This window comes from Vanessa cardui, chromosome 8, assembly GCF_905220365.1.
Source record: "Vanessa cardui chromosome 8, ilVanCard2.1, whole genome shotgun sequence".
Taxonomy (NCBI): Eukaryota; Metazoa; Arthropoda; class Insecta; order Lepidoptera; family Nymphalidae; genus Vanessa; species Vanessa cardui.
In genome coordinates, this window is record NC_061130.1 from 6,765,133 (window position 1) to 6,786,998 (window position 21,866).

The 21,866-nt window shown below is 35.2% G+C and overlaps 2 protein-coding genes across 6 annotated transcripts in view; one reads left to right on the forward strand and one right to left on the reverse strand.

The window, feature by feature from the left end:
- Positions 1-1,129: 1,129 nt before the first annotated feature.
- On the reverse strand, positions 1,130-3,510 carry LOC124532022 (cysteine and histidine-rich domain-containing protein morgana). Its single transcript, XM_047106646.1, has 6 exons — positions 3,205-3,510; positions 2,912-3,048; positions 2,625-2,827; positions 2,265-2,484; positions 1,934-2,128; positions 1,130-1,517 (listed from the first exon to the last, which is right to left on the reverse strand). Exons 1-6 carry the CDS (start codon positions 3,281-3,283, stop codon positions 1,293-1,295), a joined length of 1,059 nt encoding a protein of 352 aa, XP_046962602.1. The 5' UTR covers positions 3,284-3,510; the 3' UTR covers positions 1,130-1,292.
- A 918-nt stretch (positions 3,511-4,428) lies between these two features.
- Positions 4,429-21,866, forward strand: part of LOC124532152 (WD repeat and FYVE domain-containing protein 3) — a 33,218-nt gene continuing 15,780 nt past the window's right edge. For 2 of the 5 annotated variants that reach the window (XM_047106868.1, XM_047106871.1), the window contains exons 1-25: positions 4,429-4,942; positions 5,681-5,926; positions 6,363-6,521; positions 7,067-7,259; positions 8,367-8,431; positions 8,773-8,894; positions 9,046-9,084; positions 10,012-10,213; positions 10,972-11,291; positions 11,552-11,925; positions 12,958-13,127; positions 13,282-13,449; positions 13,819-13,964; positions 14,056-14,212; positions 14,828-15,024; positions 15,864-16,022; positions 16,558-16,689; positions 17,019-17,173; positions 17,455-17,676; positions 18,165-18,317; positions 19,002-19,171; positions 19,256-19,630; positions 19,802-20,086; positions 20,471-21,051; positions 21,492-21,644. In XM_047106868.1, coding sequence (XP_046962824.1) covers positions 4,742-4,942; positions 5,681-5,926; positions 6,363-6,521; positions 7,067-7,259; positions 8,367-8,431; positions 8,773-8,894; positions 9,046-9,084; positions 10,012-10,213; positions 10,972-11,291; positions 11,552-11,925; positions 12,958-13,127; positions 13,282-13,449; positions 13,819-13,964; positions 14,056-14,212; positions 14,828-15,024; positions 15,864-16,022; positions 16,558-16,689; positions 17,019-17,173; positions 17,455-17,676; positions 18,165-18,317; positions 19,002-19,171; positions 19,256-19,630; positions 19,802-20,086; positions 20,471-21,051; positions 21,492-21,644 — 5,144 coding nt within the window. In that variant the 5' untranslated portion in view covers positions 4,429-4,741. The remainder of the gene's footprint in view (positions 4,943-5,680; positions 5,927-6,362; positions 6,522-7,066; positions 7,260-8,366; positions 8,432-8,772; positions 8,895-9,045; positions 9,085-10,011; positions 10,214-10,971; positions 11,292-11,551; positions 11,926-12,957; positions 13,128-13,281; positions 13,450-13,818; positions 13,965-14,055; positions 14,213-14,827; positions 15,025-15,863; positions 16,023-16,557; positions 16,690-17,018; positions 17,174-17,454; positions 17,677-18,164; positions 18,318-19,001; positions 19,172-19,255; positions 19,631-19,801; positions 20,087-20,470; positions 21,052-21,491; positions 21,645-21,866) is intronic. The other 3 variants (XM_047106869.1, XM_047106870.1, XM_047106872.1) reach the window with 3 other exon arrangements.

Genomic DNA, 21,866 nt, shown 5'->3' on the forward strand with positions numbered 1-21,866 from the left:
AACTAGACTCTATGTCATATACCTTAACATTTTTTGCCGATAATCAGAAAAGTATGTATAATAGCTATACCAACCGATTATGAATTTATTCTAAATCTTACAGTTAAACAATGAATGATTAAAGCATTACTTGAATGTAACTTCGGTTCCAAAATAGCCAAATATCGCAAACATCTTTTAATACTATACAAATCATATGTAAGAAATAATTTCGCTAATTGCCAATACAGTTGTTAGTATTCGTTATGTGCAATCGAAATCGATCTTACTTGTAAACGTTTTAAGTTTGATTTACTTCGCTTACTTTCATGACACAACGCAAACTGCAGGTATAGAAATAGACCCAGTGAATTGTGCCAAGCTAAATGCAAATCCGCGCAAAAGTGCAATGAAAATAATAGGAACACTAAAACATTATTCATATTAATGAAAAGTTTATATTTAGTTAATTATAAGGACAAAACATATTACGAAAAAAAAAACTACAAATAACTTTTACTGTTTTTAACCCACCTCTCTGAATAGTCATCTTTTAGCGCTTATTACGCTTTAAATATTTTATATAAGTTCACAATCATTTTGGTACATCAATGTACAACTTCATTAAAATATTTCAGAAAGAAAACCATTACTGTTCAATTAAATATGAAGTTGCTATTATAAGTAAGTAAAGTCGTTGGTTTTAAAAATTAATTTGGTTAAATTACTAATTATTCATAAATATGTAATAAACAAAAAAAAATCTCAATATATGTATTAAATAAGTGATATAGTTATAATCTAAGATTCTAGTCAAGTTATGAGTTGTAAAATTGTAAATGTTACTAAATGTATTTACTATTATACAGTAAAATGTTATTATTAATATATATTCAATAAAATTGCAAAATATCATAACAGACATATCCATTAACAGGTGCTGAATTCCTTCTTTTGTTTTAACTGTCGCTAAGTAATTGAAAACGAAATAAAACATACATATTCAGCTTTGTGAATTTACAAAAGTAATTATTGTAACCATTTAAAAGAAATTAGCACCTCTATGTAAATACTTATTTATATGAAAGGAATCTATTAAATGAATCCTAAAATCCTGCTTTTTTATTTTATGTTAAATAAAACAACTTTGTACAAAAGCACTTTTATTTGCAACTGCCAAATAAAAACTTAACTCATTTGATACACAAAAACTACAAGGCTATAAACAGGGCAATATAAAAAATAAATGTTTCAGATTTCCTATTTTTCGTATTTTAATCAATTTGTACGTAATTTGATTTATCATTCTGACATCAGCCTGTGACGTTTACTTTGCCCATTGAATGTATGGCCTCCACTGTAGATAGATCGACTGCATCATCTTCTTCAACATTCTGCACCTCTGGTTTTTGGGATTCTTTCTTAGGTTCAGATCTTGGAAAATCAAGTTTGCTCCAAGCACCTGCTTCTGCTTTTTTCAGTTTTATTTCAACTTTTGTGCCCAACATAGATGCACTGCTCTTATTTATATCTATCACCTGAAAAATGTTTTAAATAATAATGTAACTCATGTAGTAGTGTACCCTCTCACTCGGATTCATCTGTGCGCTCAGTAATAATGAAAAAAACATACATTTTTAACTACTTAGTTGGAAAATTTATTTAAAATAAACATTAAATTGTTAATTAAGTAATATTATTAATTGATCTGATGCAAGTCAGCATGCCAAGCTTACGGCATATTTATCTACTATAATTAAACTGCTGAATTTTTTCATGTTATATCCTCATATATAATGTTAGTTCATTTTAATAAGTGTTAATTAATAAAGTAAATTAACATTATTAATCTTATACAAAATTTTTATTTTTTTTTTATGATTATACAGTTTATATAAAAGATTTTGATGCAATAGAATGCAAATTAAATGTTTATAATAAATACTATACTTACTCCTCGTAGTTCAAGATCAAGTTCAAATATTGCATTGCCTTCTTCGTGAAACACCAGTTTAGTATTCAATCGTATAGGGTTCAGCTTAACAAAGCTTGAAAATGGATCATATTTTTTTGCATATACACTAACAATGACAAATTCAGGAGTCTGATGCCAATCCCAGCGACATTTAACTGTCCCAGCTGGAGAAGTCTGTAACAATTATTAGTTATGTTATAAAAAAATATCATTTAATATTTCAGTTTTTTAGAACTTACGAACATTTTCTTTTAACTTATTCTCAACAATGGCAGTCTTCAATATTTCTGAAATAAAATATTTCAATTACCTCTTTAACCCATTTATGGGTACCAGTTGTACACCCAGGCTGGCTAAGAAATGTGTTGAAATCTGTAGTTCTCTTCTGACAACATGACCAAAACTTAAGCCCTTCGTGGAAGATTGGACACCCAGGATGAAATGTGCACATACTGGTATTACTCTGCGGCCCTTCATAAGACATGTTGCAACCTCCATTTTTACATAATGTACCAATTGCTACAGTATTTCTAAACAGAAAATAATTAATCATATACATAATTATTTATTAAGCCTCTTTTCAGGAAACTAAAAAATAAATCAGTTTTTTTAATTTAAATTCCATTTAAGTCTAGTGTTATCAAATAATACTATTAGACTTTAATGTTACCCATCACTAGAAGATGCAGCTTGTTGTGTAGATTTCTGTACAATTTCTTTTAAAGATTCTGCTATTCGGGGCTCTAAGGTGACTAATGGTGAGTCGAAAGGTGGTCTTGGTAGTTGTGGACCAACCACTGGTGCTCTTACTTCAATAACTTCCTTTTTCTCCAATTCTTTATCTAATGCTTTTTTCTCTGGTTCTGGAGGTTTCTAAAAATTTTTCGATAATACTATTTAGTTCACAACATTATTTTAATTTTACAGGAATTATAAAAAAGAATAATAATTACATACCACATTAGAATGTTTTGAAACTGTACAACCTTTTATGTTGAGGAATTCTGTGAAATCAACACTCTTTTTGTTACAACAAGACCAACCCTTGTAAGCATCATGGAAAACTGGAGCACCAGGGTGATGGCAGCATTCATCTATTAAAAAAGTATATTTTCATTAAATAATGTTTGTAACTATAATCCAATAATACATTTATTTTCATATCAATAAAGATCGGACACTTTAAATATGAAATACATTATATATACTGAAACTGAATTCCCATGTTATCCATAATCTAGAAAAATCACCTTTGTCATTCTTATTGGGATCAAAAAGTTTACCACAACCACGGTTGTAGCATTGCACAAAACTTTCGTTTTCAGGCATGACGAAATTTTTTTATTAAATCAATATTTGCCTGTCTTAAGAAAATTAAAAATATATTTATCACGCTGGGCTAAGATATAAGAATTATTTATAGGTAATTCATTTGTCAAACTGAAACTTAACTAATTCAGAATTAAGAAACTCTAGAGTTGCCAACATATAATTACAAAATTATGGACTTATACTGAACTGGAACCAGAAAAAGTCTGTTTAAAAACGAAGCAGTAAAAAATAGCGCGTAAGTAAAAGTTAAATTGAATTGTATTTAAAATAGGTAACATGAGTAATAATATTCTTATTTGAACCCAGTCAGAGGGACACGCGAACACGCCGTGACACTCGTAACGCTAGTACTACTGCTACTTAATACTTATTAAGTATTAAGTACCGTGTAAATTTGAACATAACATAATTATGACATTTTCAAAGCACTTTATAATGCCAGGATGCTGTTTTAAAACTATTCTGAAAATCCCAGCATATGTCCTGGAATATGGGACGGTTGGCAGCTCTGAAATCGCCTAAAAAGAAATCGATTTCGAGATTTAATTCTCTTTCTCACATAAGCATATTGACATTGACAAACTGTCATAAGATTTTTAAAGCCAACAGATGGATTGGCCGTTGCTCATTACAGCATCACTATCTATGGATAATTATAACGATTTAAGATTATAAGCTCACTTCCTATTCGTTAACCTATTTAAATAAAAATGTAAACTAAAATAGTAGTATAATTCAAAATTCTCACCTGATTTTGCTTGTTACGAATTCTTCATATATTTCGATATTGAGATAACACTATTGCAACCGCCAAGATTAAGACCAAAAAAATGCATAATATATAAGTTTAAGTCAAGATAGATCATGTCCATATCCCTAATAAAAATAATTAATACAATTCAACATGATATTTCTATATTGACACATACGTGATATAGATTTCTAAAAATATTTTAAAGTAAATACTTACTATTTTTTTCAACATTTTGATAAAATTGTATATTTCTGGATATAAGTAAATCCATATGTCCTATAGATACCTCTACTCGATTACTCGTCGAATGAAACTTTGGTTTAATCGATAACTCATTTTCATCAAAATAATAGATTAGGAACATCTCTATTAGTATTAAAAGAAAAGTGCTGTGTGGGTGTACATATTTGTACAGTGGATTTAATATTAATAAAATAAAAAAGTACAATATCATCTAAATGCTTAATTTTTAAAAATATATCATAAGTATAATTTTTAAACTAATCAGAATCCTATTATAGCCTATCATAAAATATGTGAACTTCAAAACAGAGACATTGAAAAACCTTTTGTGTACCGAATAAACATTAGTAATTTGTGAAATATGCCCTGAAAAATGAAATAGTTGTGTTTAGTACTTACCTAAGTTCAGTTATTTTTTATTAAAATGTATTAATCCGAGGCTTATAATCATTTGAATAATGAATCTGATGCGCAAATTGCGTGGGGCGTCCGCCTCAACATCCGCGGAGCCTTCGGAGACTGCAAGCTCGTCTTCTCACGTACAACTGGGACTGATGCACCTAAAAAAACTCTTTGCTGAGTATACCCATCCACCACAGCCGTTGACAGAAGCAGAAAAGGATGATAAATTGTATAACATGCTACCTCTCTTTTGTAAGGTATTTACTTTTTTCGAAAAATGTTGACATTACTTTCTTTAAATGTTCATAAATTGTAAAATAATACATTCTTTACTTCTGATTTGTAGTAATTTATATTAATATTTATAATCAATACATTTTACATGAACATAAAATACAAATATAGAATCTTACATATATGTAACTCCATTTAACACCTTTCTATTTTATTTTGATATTTACATGTTTCTTCAATTTAATGTGTCAAGTTAAAGATTCACCTGTGTCTATTACTGTCACACTTGTGATCATGATCTTTTTGAATTTAGATATCCTGTTCATAATTTTTTTTTTTTATCTAAATAGTAGTCTTGATTTTATGTATTTTTGAATTGCCTAAAGGTTGACTGATAGAGTAAGGTATGAAATCCATCTAACTTCTTTACTATACAGTTATCCTCGGTAAAACCATTAAATATACAAAAATCTCTATTGATTTTCATTCCATAATGTGTTTGTTTATAATTCCCAGATTCTGAAATACTGATTAAAGTCAATTAGCTACAAATACAAAAGGCAACCAATGAGTATTATGTCATCATAAATCGTATTAAACTTATTTCCACATCCTTATATATCTAATATATAACACCACTTATATTTAAAGTGGTGTAGTTATTATTTAAAGCTACCCATCCTGGCTTTGTTAATGTAGAATGTTGTACATAAAACATATTAGTAATTTCCATATAACAAAGATTAATTTATGTATTGCAGGTATTTGGAACCAGTCCATCAAGTGAGATGAATGAAAAATTTTGGGACATACTATCCTTTTGTCAACAAGTTTCAAAGCTCATGGTATCTGAGATAAGGAAAAGAGCTAGTAATCAAAGTACCGAGGCAGCTAGTTGTGCAATAGCAAAATTTCTAGAGATTGAGAATTCAGAGGAATCAAGCAATGGATGGATGCTACTGTCTACACTTAATCTGTTGGCAGCTGGTGACCAGTCATTGATACAGGTTTGTAAAAATATCAAATTTAGGTCATCTGTTTTAATTATATTTAATTTACAATACTCATGTCCATATTATAATTTTTGTTTGTAGGGATTTTTAATATAATCAAAAAAACGGAAAATGTTTCGTAATTATGTAAATTACATAAATAAAATACATTTGTTTGTTTAGTTGTAGAGCTTTTATAAAGAAAATATATATATATTTTTAAATATTTACATTAATAAGTAATAGTATTGAAAACATAGATTATTAGTAAACATGATATAATTGGTCGAGATCTTGAATAATCTGTAAGATTTATGAAACAACAAAGTTGATATCAGTACTTTAATATGAGTATAAGTAATTATGAGTTGTCTTAATTTTTAAATTCAAAGTATATTATTATATAATATAAATAGTTGTGTAATTTGACTATTTTTTTTTCTCCTTGAAGGTTATGACTACAGCAGCTATACCATCCACATTAGTCAAATGTTTGTATTTATTTTTTGATCTACCTGAAATTCCTGAATCAGAAGCTGATGTTCAAGATGACAACAGTGAATTTACACCAAGGGAGAGGAGGATACTATTACAAAAGATTTTTGTTCAAGTAATGGCTTTATTTTGTTTGGTTTTTTGTTTTTATTTTTAAAGAATCAATCTATCTTAGTATTAAGTTAACATAAATATAACACATGTTCATCATGGTAACAAAATCTAGCTTCACTGAATATTTCCCCATTATCAACAAATATAGGGTTACAGTTTACATTATGTTAGGATCACTTATTTTATGTATATGAACCTGTATGTAGTGATGTTAATATTTTTTGTGAATGTAGTTCTTTTCCCCAGTTTCGTTCCCTTGTGAATATAATTTTTAATTCGTCATTATTTTGGACCATAATTTTAATATTCCGATTTTATTGGTTAATAGAAGAAACTCTTGATCTTCACTACGGTTAGTGCTCACTTTTACCTCTAAATATTAGTGCTTTGAAATGTACAAACCTCATGGAAACACTATGGGATCTAAGGATTTACATCCTTCCAGCAGTAGAAGTAGCCGATCAAAACTGGAATACACCGTATTGATGAGTGTGTGGTATCTATATTTTTTATTTTAATGATATATTTTAATAATATTATTAACAGGTCTTAGTAAGGCTTTGCAGTCACCCATTTCCATGTGAAGAATTGGCAAGGAAAGATGATTTAAGTTTGTTATTCTCTGCAATTACCTCATGGTGTGCACCCTATAATATGATGTGGAGAAAGTCTGCAGCAGAAGTATTGATGACATTATCTAGGCATGGCTTGACTCAATCTGTTGTACATTACATTAACAGTAAGTTTGGACTCTATTTGTAAAGTAATATCCTTTCCCCTAGCATAAAATATATAATTATATAAGTAAATTTATTTAAAATAAAATCTTAAATGTATAAATTAAGAGAATCTATAAATTAACAATACCAAATGCGTAATAAAGGACAAACACATACCAAAAACACACACATGCAAAAAACATAATTTATCAACAATTTATCTTTTTAAAAAAATTATATTTCATCAATATTTTGTAATTCAAAATTCAAAATTAAAAACAATATTATAGTTTTACAATGATGCTCCAATCTCTCTTATCTTTTGTTAGAATACCACACTATCATCAAATTGTTTTCTAATGACAGCTCAATCATATTTAAAATAAGAAATAGTGTTAAATTACAATATTAAACACTATGCCATATAAAATAATATTAATTACAGTTTTGAGTTAATTGATCAATTATTTCCAATAATAAATGTATATAATAAAGTAAATTCAATATCTCCTGCTATATTAATAATATGCAATAATAATGAGATAAAAATTATGATATCGAATCAAATGTCATAACACCATATTGAAAGCTAGGGTAACTCTGTAACAATTTGTAATATTTGATATATGAAAGATTAAAAAAAAAAATTAAAATAAATTTATATACAACAACAACAACAGCCTGTAAATTCCCACTGCTTCTGCTGCTACTGCTTTCTGCTTCCAATGCGGGTTGGTGGAATACACATGTGGCAGAATTTCTATGAAATTTGTCACATGCAGGTTTCCTCACGATGTTTTCCTTCACCGCTGAGCACGAGATGAATTATAAAGACAAATTAAGCACATGAATCAGCGGTGCTTGCCTGGGTTTGAACCCGCAATCATCGGTTAAGATGCACGCATTCTAACCACTGGGCCATCTCGACTCAAAATATTTTTTTATAAAAAAAGTAATTTATATTTTATTAAGAAACTAACTACATGCACATGACTACCCAATTAGCATGTTTTCTGTGTAAGTAAATATAAATCTGTATACATACTTAACTATGTATCACATGTAGAATGGTAATTTAATAAAAGCAGTGAATTGTTTATTTAATATAAGAATACATTATTTTACAGATAAAGGGTGTGTAGGCCTCTGCATCGAAAACATGCAAAAGATTCCAGAGTTAACACCATTAGAGGTAATTATACAATACATGTTTACTAGTTACTAAATTATTTTTTATTACTATGTAACTATTTTTTATTAATTTATATAATGTTGACACTGTGGTAATGATGTATTTTTTTTGGAAATTAATAAAATATTGAACAAAATTGGTATAGTTTACTGGATTTTACTTGCTGGACTAAAGCCCATATGCAAGTCTCCTCACAATATTTTACTTGCACTACTTGAATTATAAACTGAAATTAAGAACAAGAAATTCAACGTGCTTGGCCTGGGTTTGAATTCACAATCAATTCTTTTAACAATATCTTCTGTTTAACTTTGTTAAACTTAATAATTCTAAAATTTCAGGTAGTAGAAATGTTTGTAGCGGTATTTTGTTTCTTAAAAGATTCAAGTGAAGTTAGTCAATTACTGTTGGACGATTTTCGGACTTGTCAAGGATATTTATTTCTATCTGAATTCCTTCTGAAGTGAGTATTGTTCACGTGTGTATATCATTTAGTTTAAAGCATGAGTAAATTTTATAGTTTATAATTGCTTATTCATATGTTTTGCTTAGATTTATTGAATATTTTTATTTTTGTATGTTTCCTCCTACATTTACCTCTGTTATTACCACAGACATGAGAGACAAGATGTACCCGATTATTTAACATCCGGGTAAGCACCGTTTACATTTTTTGTTTGTAGAAATATCAACACTTTTCTGTTATGCATGCTCACAATCAGGTTTTGGTTAAAATGTACTAGAAAATGTCTATTGCTTATTAAAAAAAAAAATATTTTTTGTTATTTCATATAATATAATAGATACTTCAAGAGTTTTTTTTTTTATGATAATTTATGTAAATTTGCCTATCTTCTTAAGATAAGTTTGCCTAATCCGCTGCTCCAATTCAATGCAGAATACCGTGCACACATATAGGTTTCCTCACGATGTTCTCCTTAATTGTCAAGCTTGATCTCAATCATAAGCAAAAATTAAACAGCCGACGTCAGTGGTGCTTGTAAGGTTGTACAACGGTAATCAACGCCTAAGATTTCTGTGCCTCGGGGGTGCCCCAATTTGTACCCGAATACATGCAACGTTCATACGTGAATTGAGTCTCGTGACAACCCTAGCTTTATAAATTAAAGCATTAACTATTCCTTAGCTACTAGCCTTGGGATTTCTAATGTTATGTACCTTGTGCCTTTACTTATGCCGGCGTAATCACCCTTAGTGTGTATTTAGTATGTAAGAGTTTAATGTGTGATAAATATAGAGTATCTACATCTAGAAAGTACAAATATGAACAGTAACGTCAGAAAAATAATTACTGAAAAAGGTTTTCATTCTTATATTTGACACAAACAATACATAAAGAACGTATAGCGCTTAAGCCAGCGGTTTCAATAGCGGTCTTTAATAAAAAAAAGTGTTTAAAAAAACAAAAGCGTATACTTGCATAATTGCTTTTATTGAGCTTAAATGTGCCTCAAATTTTGTATATCTTCCAAAATATATGCATTATATATTTATGTATATGTAACTATTTAATTTATGTGTAGTGCTGTAGATGATATTAAATATATGTTAAAATTTAGATTAGAAGAGGAACGCGTTAGTGGGACGGAAGCTCGAGCTGCTCTAAGAAATTTGGTCCTCATGATATCCTCTCTCTGTGCTTGTGGATTTTCTGAACTGCGGCCGACGAGGGCCAACACGGAATTATTCCAGTTACAAGGGTTCGTGCTACCACAACCCTCTACGCCCGGGCAGGCTGTGAGAAATGTACAAGCGTTTCAGGTTAGTTGATATATTCGAACATACGACTTTACTAATATACCTATATATAAATGTACGTAAGGGTAAATTGTAATATCATAGTTTGTCTCTTTCTGTCATATACATTCAAAAAAGGAGAAAAAATTTACGGTATATTTTTAAGAGGCTAGAATGATGTTACTTTAAATTGATTATAAATCGAATGTATGCTTTCATAATAATATTCAGTGTGATAAGAAATATTAAAAATTAATATATGAAAGAGATACTTTTATTTATCAACTGAATTGTTCAAAGTCGTATTACGAGCCCGTAATGAACTCCCTTACTTACATATATCGCTTATCTCTTCTATTGAAATTGTGTCTAAAATTTAGCATTGGGAGTTCAGCGGACTCCAATATGATTCAACAACAACAACAGCCTCTAAATTCCCACTGCTGGGCTAAAGGCCTCCTCTCCCTTTGAGGAGAAGGTTTGGAACATATTCCACCACGCTGTTCCAATGCGGGTTGGTGGAATACACATGTGGCAGAATTTCTATGAAATTTGTCACATGCAGGTTTCCTCACGATGTTTTCCTTCACCGCTGAGCACGAGATGAATTATAAAGACAAATTAAGCACATGAATCAGCGGTGCTTGCCTGGGTTTGAACCCGCAATCATGGGTTAAGATGCACGCGTTCTAACCACTGGGCCATCTCAGCTCTGGCCAATATGATTCGGCTAGGCATATTTTGTATGAACCACCATTTGAATAATTAATCTTTCTTGGCAGGTGTTGCAATCCGTGTTCTTGAAATCCACGTCACCAGCCCTCTGTTGTACGATCCTCGACGCGATATCGAGCGTGTACCACGCGGACAACGCCAACTACTTCATCTTAGAGAACCAGAACACACTCAGCCAGTTCTCGGAACGGATACACACGAAAAACGCTGAGATACAGGAAAAGTTCTTTGAGCTCCTGGAATTTATTGTATTTCAGTTGAACTTTGTGCCCTGCAAGGAATTGATATCACTGTCGTTATTGTTGAAAGCTAATAGGTCCAGAAGTTGTAGTATATTATGCATAAAGACATTATTGAATATTTTAAAGTGAGTATTGCTGATTGGCCTCAATGAAAAGTTACTAATAAAATAAATAATAGTTAAGACAAACAAAAAAAAAACCCCGCTGAGTTTCTTTCGCCGGTTCTTCTCAGGTCAGGGTATTTTCTTTCCGAACCGGTGGTAGTGTTTCAATTGACCATCAATAAGAAAGTGTAATGCTTCTATATTGAAAAAAGATATTTGAGTTTGAGTTTTGAGTTTAATGAATTGAATCCAATTGATTAATATATATATTTTACTTACAGACACAACGTTATATTTAAAGATGTTTATCGAGAAGTCGGAATGCTTGAGGTGTTCGTGACGTGTCTCTCCCGATACGCAGTGTTCCTTAAGGACAAACAACTCCTCGAGGAGGAGAGGTCTAGGAAGGAGATTGACAAATCGACGGATTCCCCGAAGCCGCCTGAGAGGAAAAAGAGGCAGTCGAGACAGGACTCGTTAATAAAAGATCCAAATTCGGACGCAGAGGAAGAGGAGCTCGGGTCGCTTGTGATGGAGGGGCTGACGGCGCTCCTGAATGGGAACGTGAACAACTGCAACGTGTTCCGAGACTGCGGCGGCGCCAAGTGCGTGCACGGGATGGTGGTGCACGAGTCATGCCGGACCAAAGCCCTAGGTCAGTTTGAGTATCGTACGTCGTAATCAGAGTCGGATTTAAAGGTGTGGAGGCCCCGGGGCCACAAAGCAGTGAGGGCCCTAGACAAACAGAAGCGTGAACACCCTAATAATTATATTATTATGAATTAATTACTTTTTTATTTCAATCAGTAAGCTATGAATTGTTTCGTATTTCTATCGGTAACTTTTAAAATATTAAATGGTAACATTATTATAATTTGACTATATCTCAGTATTTGTTAACTTGCTGAAAACCGTGGCCCCCTCTCATGTGGAGGCCCCAGGGCAGTTGCCCCGGTTGCCCTCCCCTAAATACGGCCCTGTTCGTAATAACTAACATCGCATAACTATTGTAACAGAAAAGCCTTCTTAAGGTCTAAAGGATCTACAGAAAATGCTTATTAGCATCGCGATTCTGATAAGCAATAAGTTACTGGTTTATCCATTAAATATGAGTAGTTATTGTAGCGGAGTTTTCTGTTTAATTTTGGAGATCTACAAATCTTTCATTCAAAGTTTACATTTTGTTATAGTAAGTCCAGCGTTCGCTTTGATAATTATTTTCTGTCACAAATCGATGACAGTTTCATGTCAATCGGATACGTTTTATTTAATTCTGAAAAGGAATAAAGAAATCTACAACAACAACAGCCTGTAAATTCCCACTGCTGGGCTAAAAGCCTCCTCTCCCTTTGAGGAGAAGGTTTGGAACGTATTCCACCACGCTGTTCCAATGCAACCCGCATGGTGGAATACACATGTGGCAGAATTTCTATGAAATTTGTCACATGCAGGTTTCCTCACGATGTTTTCCTTCACCGCTGAGCACGAGATGAATTATAAAGACAAATTAAGCACATGAATCAGCGGTGCTTGCCTGGGTTTGAACCCGCAATCATCGGTTAAGATGCACGTGTTCTAACCACTGGGCCATCTCGACTCAAAGAAATCTAACGACATCATAAAATTGTTACGGTATTTCTAATTTAATCATCTTTTAATCCATGGTTAATATTTGTCTATTTCCCAGGTGTGGTGAGAGAGTTGATAGTGAGTGGTTCGGGCGAAGAGGACATGTCTGCGCTGCTGTGCGGAATGCATGCGGCGCCGAACGACGCATTAAAACTGAAACTACACATATTAAAAGCTTTACTGGTCTGTTTAAGAGATTCTCACCGGACAAGGACTATTTTTCGAAAGGTATTTGGACCATACATTTCATTATAGGTTAGGTTTTCACTTTTGAAATTGTTTTTCTTGTCCTTTTTTGTCCTAGGGTAAATAACCCATTCTAATTTGACCTTAGTATTTTGTAATATATAAAGTAAAATTCAAATGTATTTACTACTTCCAGGTTAGCGGATTTGTATATGTAACAAGCGTACTGGTCTCCCTGGAAGGTAGACTCAAAGGCAATGAGTTGATAGATCCCGACATGCTAAATCTAATACATATTGTATTCTACACTATCAGTACGGCGATGAGGTTCGAACCTGCAAATGCAAAATTTTTTCATCACGAGGTAATATATGTTATATATGTTTTTAATTTTCAAGTATTTGTAACAACAACAACAACAACAACAACAGCCTGTAAATTCCCACTGCTGGGCTAAAGGCCTCCTCTCCCTTTGAGGAGAAGGTTTCACCAATGCGGGTTGGTGGAATACACATGTGGCAGAATTTCTATGAAATTTGTCACGGCAGGTTTCCTCACGATGTTTTCCTTCACTGCTGAGCACGAGATGAATTATAAAGACAAATTAAGCACATGAATCAGCGGTATTTGAACCCGCAATCATCGGTTAAGATGCACACGTTCTAACCACTGGGCCACCTCGACTTTCGAGTATTTGTAAAGTTAATTCTTATTCGAACCGTTCAAATTTTAGATTTGTATGACAACATTGTACGAAACGATACGATTATTGGGCTGCTTTACTGAGGATACCGAGTTGCAAAACGATACGGAACCCGGCGATCCAGAGCTCTATGAGGTTTTTCACGAGCTTTTCACGGGAAATATATTAGAAATGACGTAAGTATTCAGCGATTATAAACATAATTTAACTTATTACAAATAATATAATACTTTGAACTGTATAATATAATTTTTGTTTCATTGTCAGGTTACCAGATAACATACCGGTCGTTTTTGTAAACGCGTGCATCGTATTGCGGTTGCTTTACGACGTTGCGCTTGATTCGTTCGACAAGCCTACGTTTTGTGGCTCACTCAACGTGAAGTCGCCAAGCTTGACGAGGCAAAGTTCTGCCATCAACGAGGTAATATTACTATATTCATATCTATTAACTTGGGCACCAATTTTACGTTATACTAGCGACCCGCCCCGGCTTCGCACGGGTGCAATACTGATACTAAACATACTACAGAATTTGTTTGCTTACGACATCACATTATAAACTTTTACAATTATACGTTTTAGCATGTGTGTAGTAGAAAAATTACAAACAGACGACGTCGTCCGCGTGGCGTGGGAAATTTACAAAACGCAACGCAACATACACCCGATCAAGTACCAGTATAAGCTGACCCCCAATTCATATCGACAACCATATCAGAAAGAGCTCAACTTAAGTTGTGCGCGTATATTTCCAAAACTTTGTATTATTTGCGTATAAAAAGTAGCCTAAGTTACGCCTTAATACATTAACTACCCGCAAATGAAAGTCCTGTTCAAATCGGCCCAACCGTTCCAGAGATTACCCGGAACAAACAGACAGACAGACAGACAAAAATTCTAACAATGTGTGTTTTGGTTATATAAAAACAAATGCATGTAGCAGAAAGCGTTTATTTTAATATTAGAAACAGACACACCGATTTTATTTATTTGTATGGATGAAGCTTTTCACATAATATTAATTATGTTATCGCAGGCTAAACCAGCAGGGCGCGCCACCCCTCTGAACCTCTCGACGGCGTCCTCGAGCGGGGAGGCGTGGGTCGTGCACTCGGGCGTGGTCATAGTGCTGGCGAAGCTGCTGCCCGCCCTGCCGCGCCCGCCCGAACACGCGCCGCACGCTCGCGCCATGCGGGACTACCTCGCGCACGTACTTAAGAGTCTCGTCAGGAGGTGAGCAGCTCGGATTATATAAATAGCCTATTTGACAATGCGAAAAATAAATTGTGAATCATTGTAATCAGTGTATATTATCAATATTTACTAACGAAAGTTGAAAATAATATTTAATTTATTCAAAAATGTATAAATAAAAATTAATTCTTTCAAACGTTTGTCACGTGACAAAAAACGCTTCTGATTGGCCAGGCTTATGATGAAGTCACTTTCTTGTAAACTTTGCTTTTCTACTATATCCACCACAGATTAAAATACAGGAAAGTGACGTCACCGACCCCATTGAAGCGCCATATTGTTCAAGTAACGTTTTTGCGCGCTATTTAAATATGGAATTTTTAATATGATATTTTTCGGCAAATATGTACTAGAATTAAAAAACACAACTTTTATTGGGTTCCTTAAAAGTAGTAAAGTAAATGAAAAGTAGTAAATGAAATGAAATTAGTCACATGCAGGTTTCCTCACGATGTTTTCCTTCACCGCTGAGCACGAGATGAATTATAAAGACAAATTAAGCACATGAATCAGCGATGCTTGCCTGGGTTTGAACCCGCAATCATCGGTTAAGATGCACGCGTTCTAACCACTGGGCCATCTCGACTCTTCTCTCGACTCGGGTTCCTTAACTTCTTCTAAATAATATAAAATGGAATTTAAAAACCAGTCATATAGCCTATTGTAATAAATGGCTTCAAATTAATTTTTAGATTGAGTCGATCGAAAGTTAAAAAAAACAGATAGGTATTACAATTGTTAGTATATTCAGAAGAGCATAACTCGACTAGGCGAGTTATCATTGATGTATGGGTCGTAACAAGGGGCGTGTGTTGCAGCGAGCGCAACCAGCAGGTGATGTGCGGCGCGGGGCTGGCGGGCGAGGTGCTGCGCGTGTGCGGCGCGGCGCTGCGGGCGGAGCGCCACCCGCTGCACGCGCCCGCCATGTACGTGCTCGAGCGCCTCGCCGCGCACGCGCTGCGCCCCGCCGAGCTCCGGTGAGCGCTGCCTCTACTCATCATATGAAATATCTGTGTAACAATAAACGTCCATCGCGAGCAGTGTGATACGCTTTGCGGTTCATTAACCTCTTTAAAAAAAACAGTCTAACAATAAACCTCCATCGCGAGCAGTGTGATACGCTTTGTGTTAAGCTCTTTAAAAAAACAAATTCCATCGTTGTATGTTATTGTTTACTATTTATTAATATTTTATTTTTATACTTTGTCTATTTTAGTTAATTATTAATATTGATTTCATTTTTTAAATTTAATTTGTTGCGTTAACGCTAATAATAATGTTGTTCTTTTTTACTGTACATCACATTATGGTTACACATAAGCATGCTGTATTTATTAAGCCAGTTGTGATCTACTTTACTTAAATATAAAAGTTAAGCAACGTATAACTCATAAAAGTTGCTATTTATTTTCATTTATATATTATTATATATCTATATCAAGATTGAAGCCAATTTTGTAAACCCACCAAGACTTATTACCAATACATTAATTTTGAGACATTGCATTTCAGGGAATTCCTACGCATGGGAAATCCTCTCAATTGCCTCGCTCCCGAGCCGGGACAGGTGTGGCAGCCCGGCGGGCCGGTGCCGCTCACTCGAATCAAGACCTTAGTCTCGATGACGACGCCCCGAGATTACAGGTAGCTAATTGTGTGTCTCTTAAGAAATGCTTCTAAAGCATATTGCTGGGCTGATGTTGAGGATAATGAAAGTCACTAACTGGTTCACGATTTATTAACGAGACGGTACAATTATACGGACTGTGACGCACTTGATAGACACTCTGTTTTACATATGCAATGCTTCGACTTTTATACATGATATATGCCAAAGAATATGAAATACACAGATGTGAAATATTTTAGTCATAGAATATGTAACTTTACTAACTGTTTACTTTAATACCTATGTGCATATACGGCATACGTATTCATGTAACTGATTACAGCTACAAATGTATATCGATCAGGTCACAAAACTCGTGCACTCAGCCGCCCTTCGTTGAATTCGACATGTCTGCAGAAGGATTCGGTTGTTTATATTTGCCGAGCATTGCTCCTCAGTCGGCCAACTTGAACGCGCTCGGAACTCAAGACAACACCACTCTTGGTGGAATCGGCTCTGGTAAGATTGTGACAATTTTCTTTGAATATATTTTTTTATGTACGGCCAAATGGCCAGTAAAATAGACAAAAGATATCCGAGCAGTAAAAAATATGTGATGTGATTGGCATTAACGACCTAATGCCTGTAGTTATGCAGCTCATTCACAGTTCCCACCAAAAATAAAAAATGACTGACTTTTTGGAGGTAGGATAATGGGTGCTACCTAACAAGTTTTTGTAATGGCCTATCACGTCCTATTAACTGTATTTACACACTCTTAATCTTATTACTATTTTTAGGGGACAGAGTGTTTCCACCTCAAACAGGATTGACGTATTCGACATGGATATGCGTGGAGAAATACTCCGACCCGCGCACCGACCCGCACTGCGTCAGGTTATTGACTCTAGTTCGGAACATTAACAATAGTCGGGACGAACACCTCGTGTGTCTCACCGTAGTACTGTCTGCGAGAGATAAGGCCATCATTGTATCGACACAGGAGACTTTAGTTCCACACAGTAAGTTACTACATATAATTCACTTCATAACACTGTTATTTCAAGAAAATGTACAACAACAACAACAACAGCCTGTAAATTCCCACTGTTGGGCTAAAGGCCTCCTCTCCCTTTGATGAGAAGGTTTGGAACATATTCCACTACGCTGTTCCAATGCGGGTTGGTGAAATACACATGTGGCATAATTTCTATGAAATTTGTCACATGCAGGTTTCCTCACGATGTTTTCCTTCACCGCTGAGCACGAGATGAATTATAAAGACAAATTAAGCACATGAATCAGCGGTGCTTGCCTGGGTTTGAATCCGCAATCACTGGGCCATCTCGACTCAAGAAAATGTATAGAAAATATAAAGAACATAAAATTTGTAACATGTAGTAATTCCTTACAGTTACATCTATGTTTTTTAAGTTATTTATATTTTCCGTCTTTTTTCCGTAATAAACAACGTCAAACATCGTAATAAACAATGAATTTGCAAATTTTGGAGACGTAGGCGAGTGGGAGCCGGACGGCGTGGGCGAGTGCGGCGCGCGCGTGTGGTGCCCCGACCTGCAGCACGAGGGCCAGTGGCACCACCTCGCGCTGCTATTCAACAGGGCCGTGCTCAAGAACTCCTCCTTCTCGCTCTACCTCGACGGTGCGTAAAGTAAAGTAAAAAAGTAAAGTAACAGCCTGTAAATTTCCCACTGCTGAGATAAGGCCTCCTCTTCCATTAAGGAGAGAGATTGGAACATATTCCACCACGCTGTTCCAATACGGGTTGGTGGAATGCACATGTGACAGAATTTCGATGAAATTAGACACATGCAGGTTTCCTCACGATGTTTTCCTTCACCGCCGAGCACGAGATGAATTATAAACACAATTAAGCACATATATATAGTGGTGCTTGCCTGGGTTTGAACCCGCAATCATCGGTTAAGATGCACGCGTTCTAACCACTGGGCCATCTCAGTATTGTGCTTCTGGCGGCTTAAGTTCTTGATGCATCTCAATAGAATCTGTGTATCGCGACATTGATGGAAATACGCGATCGAATATGGACTTGTTGCTGGGTTTGTGTTGAGGATAATGAAAGTCACTAACTGGTTCACGATTTATTAACGAGACGGTACAATTATACGGACTGTGACGCACTTGATAGACACTCTGTTTTTCATATGCAATGCTTCGACTTTTATACATGATATATGCCAAAGAATATGAGATACACAGATGTGAAATATTTTAGTCATAGAATATGTAACTTTGTGCATATACGGCACAGACTGAAATAATGATGGATGGATGGATATATGTGATAGTGGTTTCCCTTGGGCAGGACAACACATGCACTCGGGCAAGCTGCACTACGTGAGCGCGAACCCGGGCGGCGGCGCGGCCACGCTGTCGGGCGCGTCCAGCGTGTACTGCGTGGTGGGCACGCCGCCGCAGTGGCGCCGCTACTCGCGCCTCGTGTGGCGCCAGGGGCCCGCGCTGCTACTGGAGGACGTGAGTGCCGGAGCCCTGGCCATTTTTGAATGGATGCTCCTGATTTTGATGTTCAGAAAAATAATGTTTTTTTTCTTATTTAAGGTACTCTCCGCTCAAACTATCTCAATAATATATCAGCTCGGACCACACTACGTTGGAACTCTACAAGCTCCGTTACCTCCCGGACAAAATCAAGAGCCCCTGGCACCCTTGATTGCCGAGGAGAAAGTTGTTTTTGGTATAAACGCTCGGGCGATCTCCCAACTCACCCTTGCTAAGATACGCAAGGTTTACAGCAAAAACGATAATAAGGCCATAGCGAAACAACTGGGCATGTCGTCGCACGAGAACGCGACTCCCATACGAATATTGCACAATTCTGCAGGACATCTAATGGGCCCAGCTCGATGCTTGGGTGGAACCGTGGTTGGATATCTGGGAGTGAGAGTTTTCAGTCCGAAGCCAGCGGCTATCATGGTAAATTAATTAAAATAACAATTACTATAACCATCATTAAGAAAATGATTTAATCGATATTTTGGAATACTAAAATATGTTGTAGTGCAAAGTCTTTTTAACATAACAAGTATAAAAATGTGACTTAGAAATGCTGAAGTATAATATAAAATATGATCATTGTTTTTGCAGATAGATACAGTAGGTGGATGTTCTGTATTACTCGGGCTGATCGCAATGGCGCAAGATGTTGAGTGTTTGTACGCTGGGGTGAAGGCTCTCGTGTGCGTAGTACGTTCAAACAAGGCGGCTCAAGCGGAAATGGACCGCAGGAAAGGATACCAAACACTGGCAATGCTGTTGAAGAAAAAGAAACCTTTACTCAATTCCCATATCTTGCATTTAATTTTCGGCCTAGTTGGCACGGTCGATAGTCAAAAGGAAACTTCGTCGATTCCAAATTTAACCGCATTTCAGGTAAGTTAATTTATATGTTAAGTTGCGTTTTTTTAAATCTTGTCATTGTCATTTGTATCTTAACGTCTTGTAAAGATATTTGTAAATATGTTTAAGCAACTTCTATATTTCCATTTTTTTCATCTTTAGCAAATCAAATAGCAAATGTTTCGCTACCTTATTCAGCATATACTGCCTAATATTTTGGTTCTGAGTTGTTCTTTTCGGTAACGGACCTAATTTTGCGAATTGTTCTTTGCATTGTTTGTTTAAATTCAAAAATTAAAGCTCACAAGTAAGGTTTGCAAGAAGCTTTAATTTTTTCTTGTGTTTACAAATAAGATTTGTGTTCTAAACAAAGTGAGTCAAAAAAGTTAGTAAATCATGAAATAATCTATTTTTCAGGATCTGATATGCGATCTCGAAGTATGGTTGAATGCACCAGGTGGGCTTATAAAATCCCTTCTAGAACATTTATTCGAACTAGCAACAGAAACAGCGCACAGAACGCACAATTTACGCACAATGAGGGAACTGCAATTAGTACCTAAACTACTCTACATCGTGAACGATATAAGGGTTGCAAGCACAAAGAATGTTCTGATTCAGTTACTAGCGAATCTGTTGGGAGGTCAGCCTAGACCCAGCGATCTGCTATGCCTCGGACAATTCCTGGCGTACACACTACCACTTCCCTCTCAATCAGAGCAAGGAATCGTGGTCAAGGAGGGAGATTCGGACAAGGAATGCGAAGGCGAAATAATTCTTCTGAGAAACAAATGCCTATGCTTTATACACTGTCTCGTAATAATGACGAGAAACGTGGAAAGCACAATTGTATGCGAGGAAGTATCAAGAGTTCTCGGAACCGACTGGCTGCTGAGTTTTATGCAGGAGAATGTTCACCCGAGCTCAGTTTTACTGGCGTTGAAAATATTGGTGGTTCTCTGTTCTGGCCAAGGACAGCAGTCATCCATTATGCAAAGGTATTATCGCTACCAAGTCTACTTTCTTTCAATTGTGTTTCTTGATCATATTGTCCATTTTATACCGTTTGTTTATTATGGTATATGAAAAAAGTTCTTTTTTACTTTAATACTATTATTTAAATGAATTGCAAATTATCTTCTCTTATGTATTTGTATAAGACACCTGTTGACTTCCAAGCAGGATACATTAATTGAAATAATTGTATTTAATTAACATGACGTTGTATTTTTTAAATGTTAAAAAAGAGTAACTACTGAGTTACTTGCCGGTTCTTCTCGGTAGAATCTACTTTCCGAACCGGTGGTAGCTTCACTTAATTGTAAAATGACGATTCAAAAGTGCTTGTAAAGCCTACTTGAATAAAGTTTATTTTGATTTTGACAGTGTGGTGTGTGGTAAAATGATATGTTAGTTTCGTGACCGATGCGACCGGCAGGTTCCGCGAGAGCGCCGGCACGGGCGGCTGGCTGCGCCACACGGAGCTCGTGGCGTCGCAGCAGACGGGCGTGGTGCTGACCGCCGCCGTGCACTCGCACTCGCACCTGCACGCGCAACTGCTCTACACCTCCGGGTTCACGCTGCTGGCCTGGTAATGCCATACTCAATTTATTCATTCTGTTCTATTCTAAGATGTATTCCAGATTAATCTGATTAGTAATTTTTCAAAAAACCTTCAATAACGTCGTCGTTCAAATATACATTTTGAATTATAAAGAACAAAGACGTACGTAGTACGTAGACGTACGTACGTAGAAACGTATAGTACGACACAACTTAGATGTCGCATCGGCAAAATTCGTAAAACCGATCA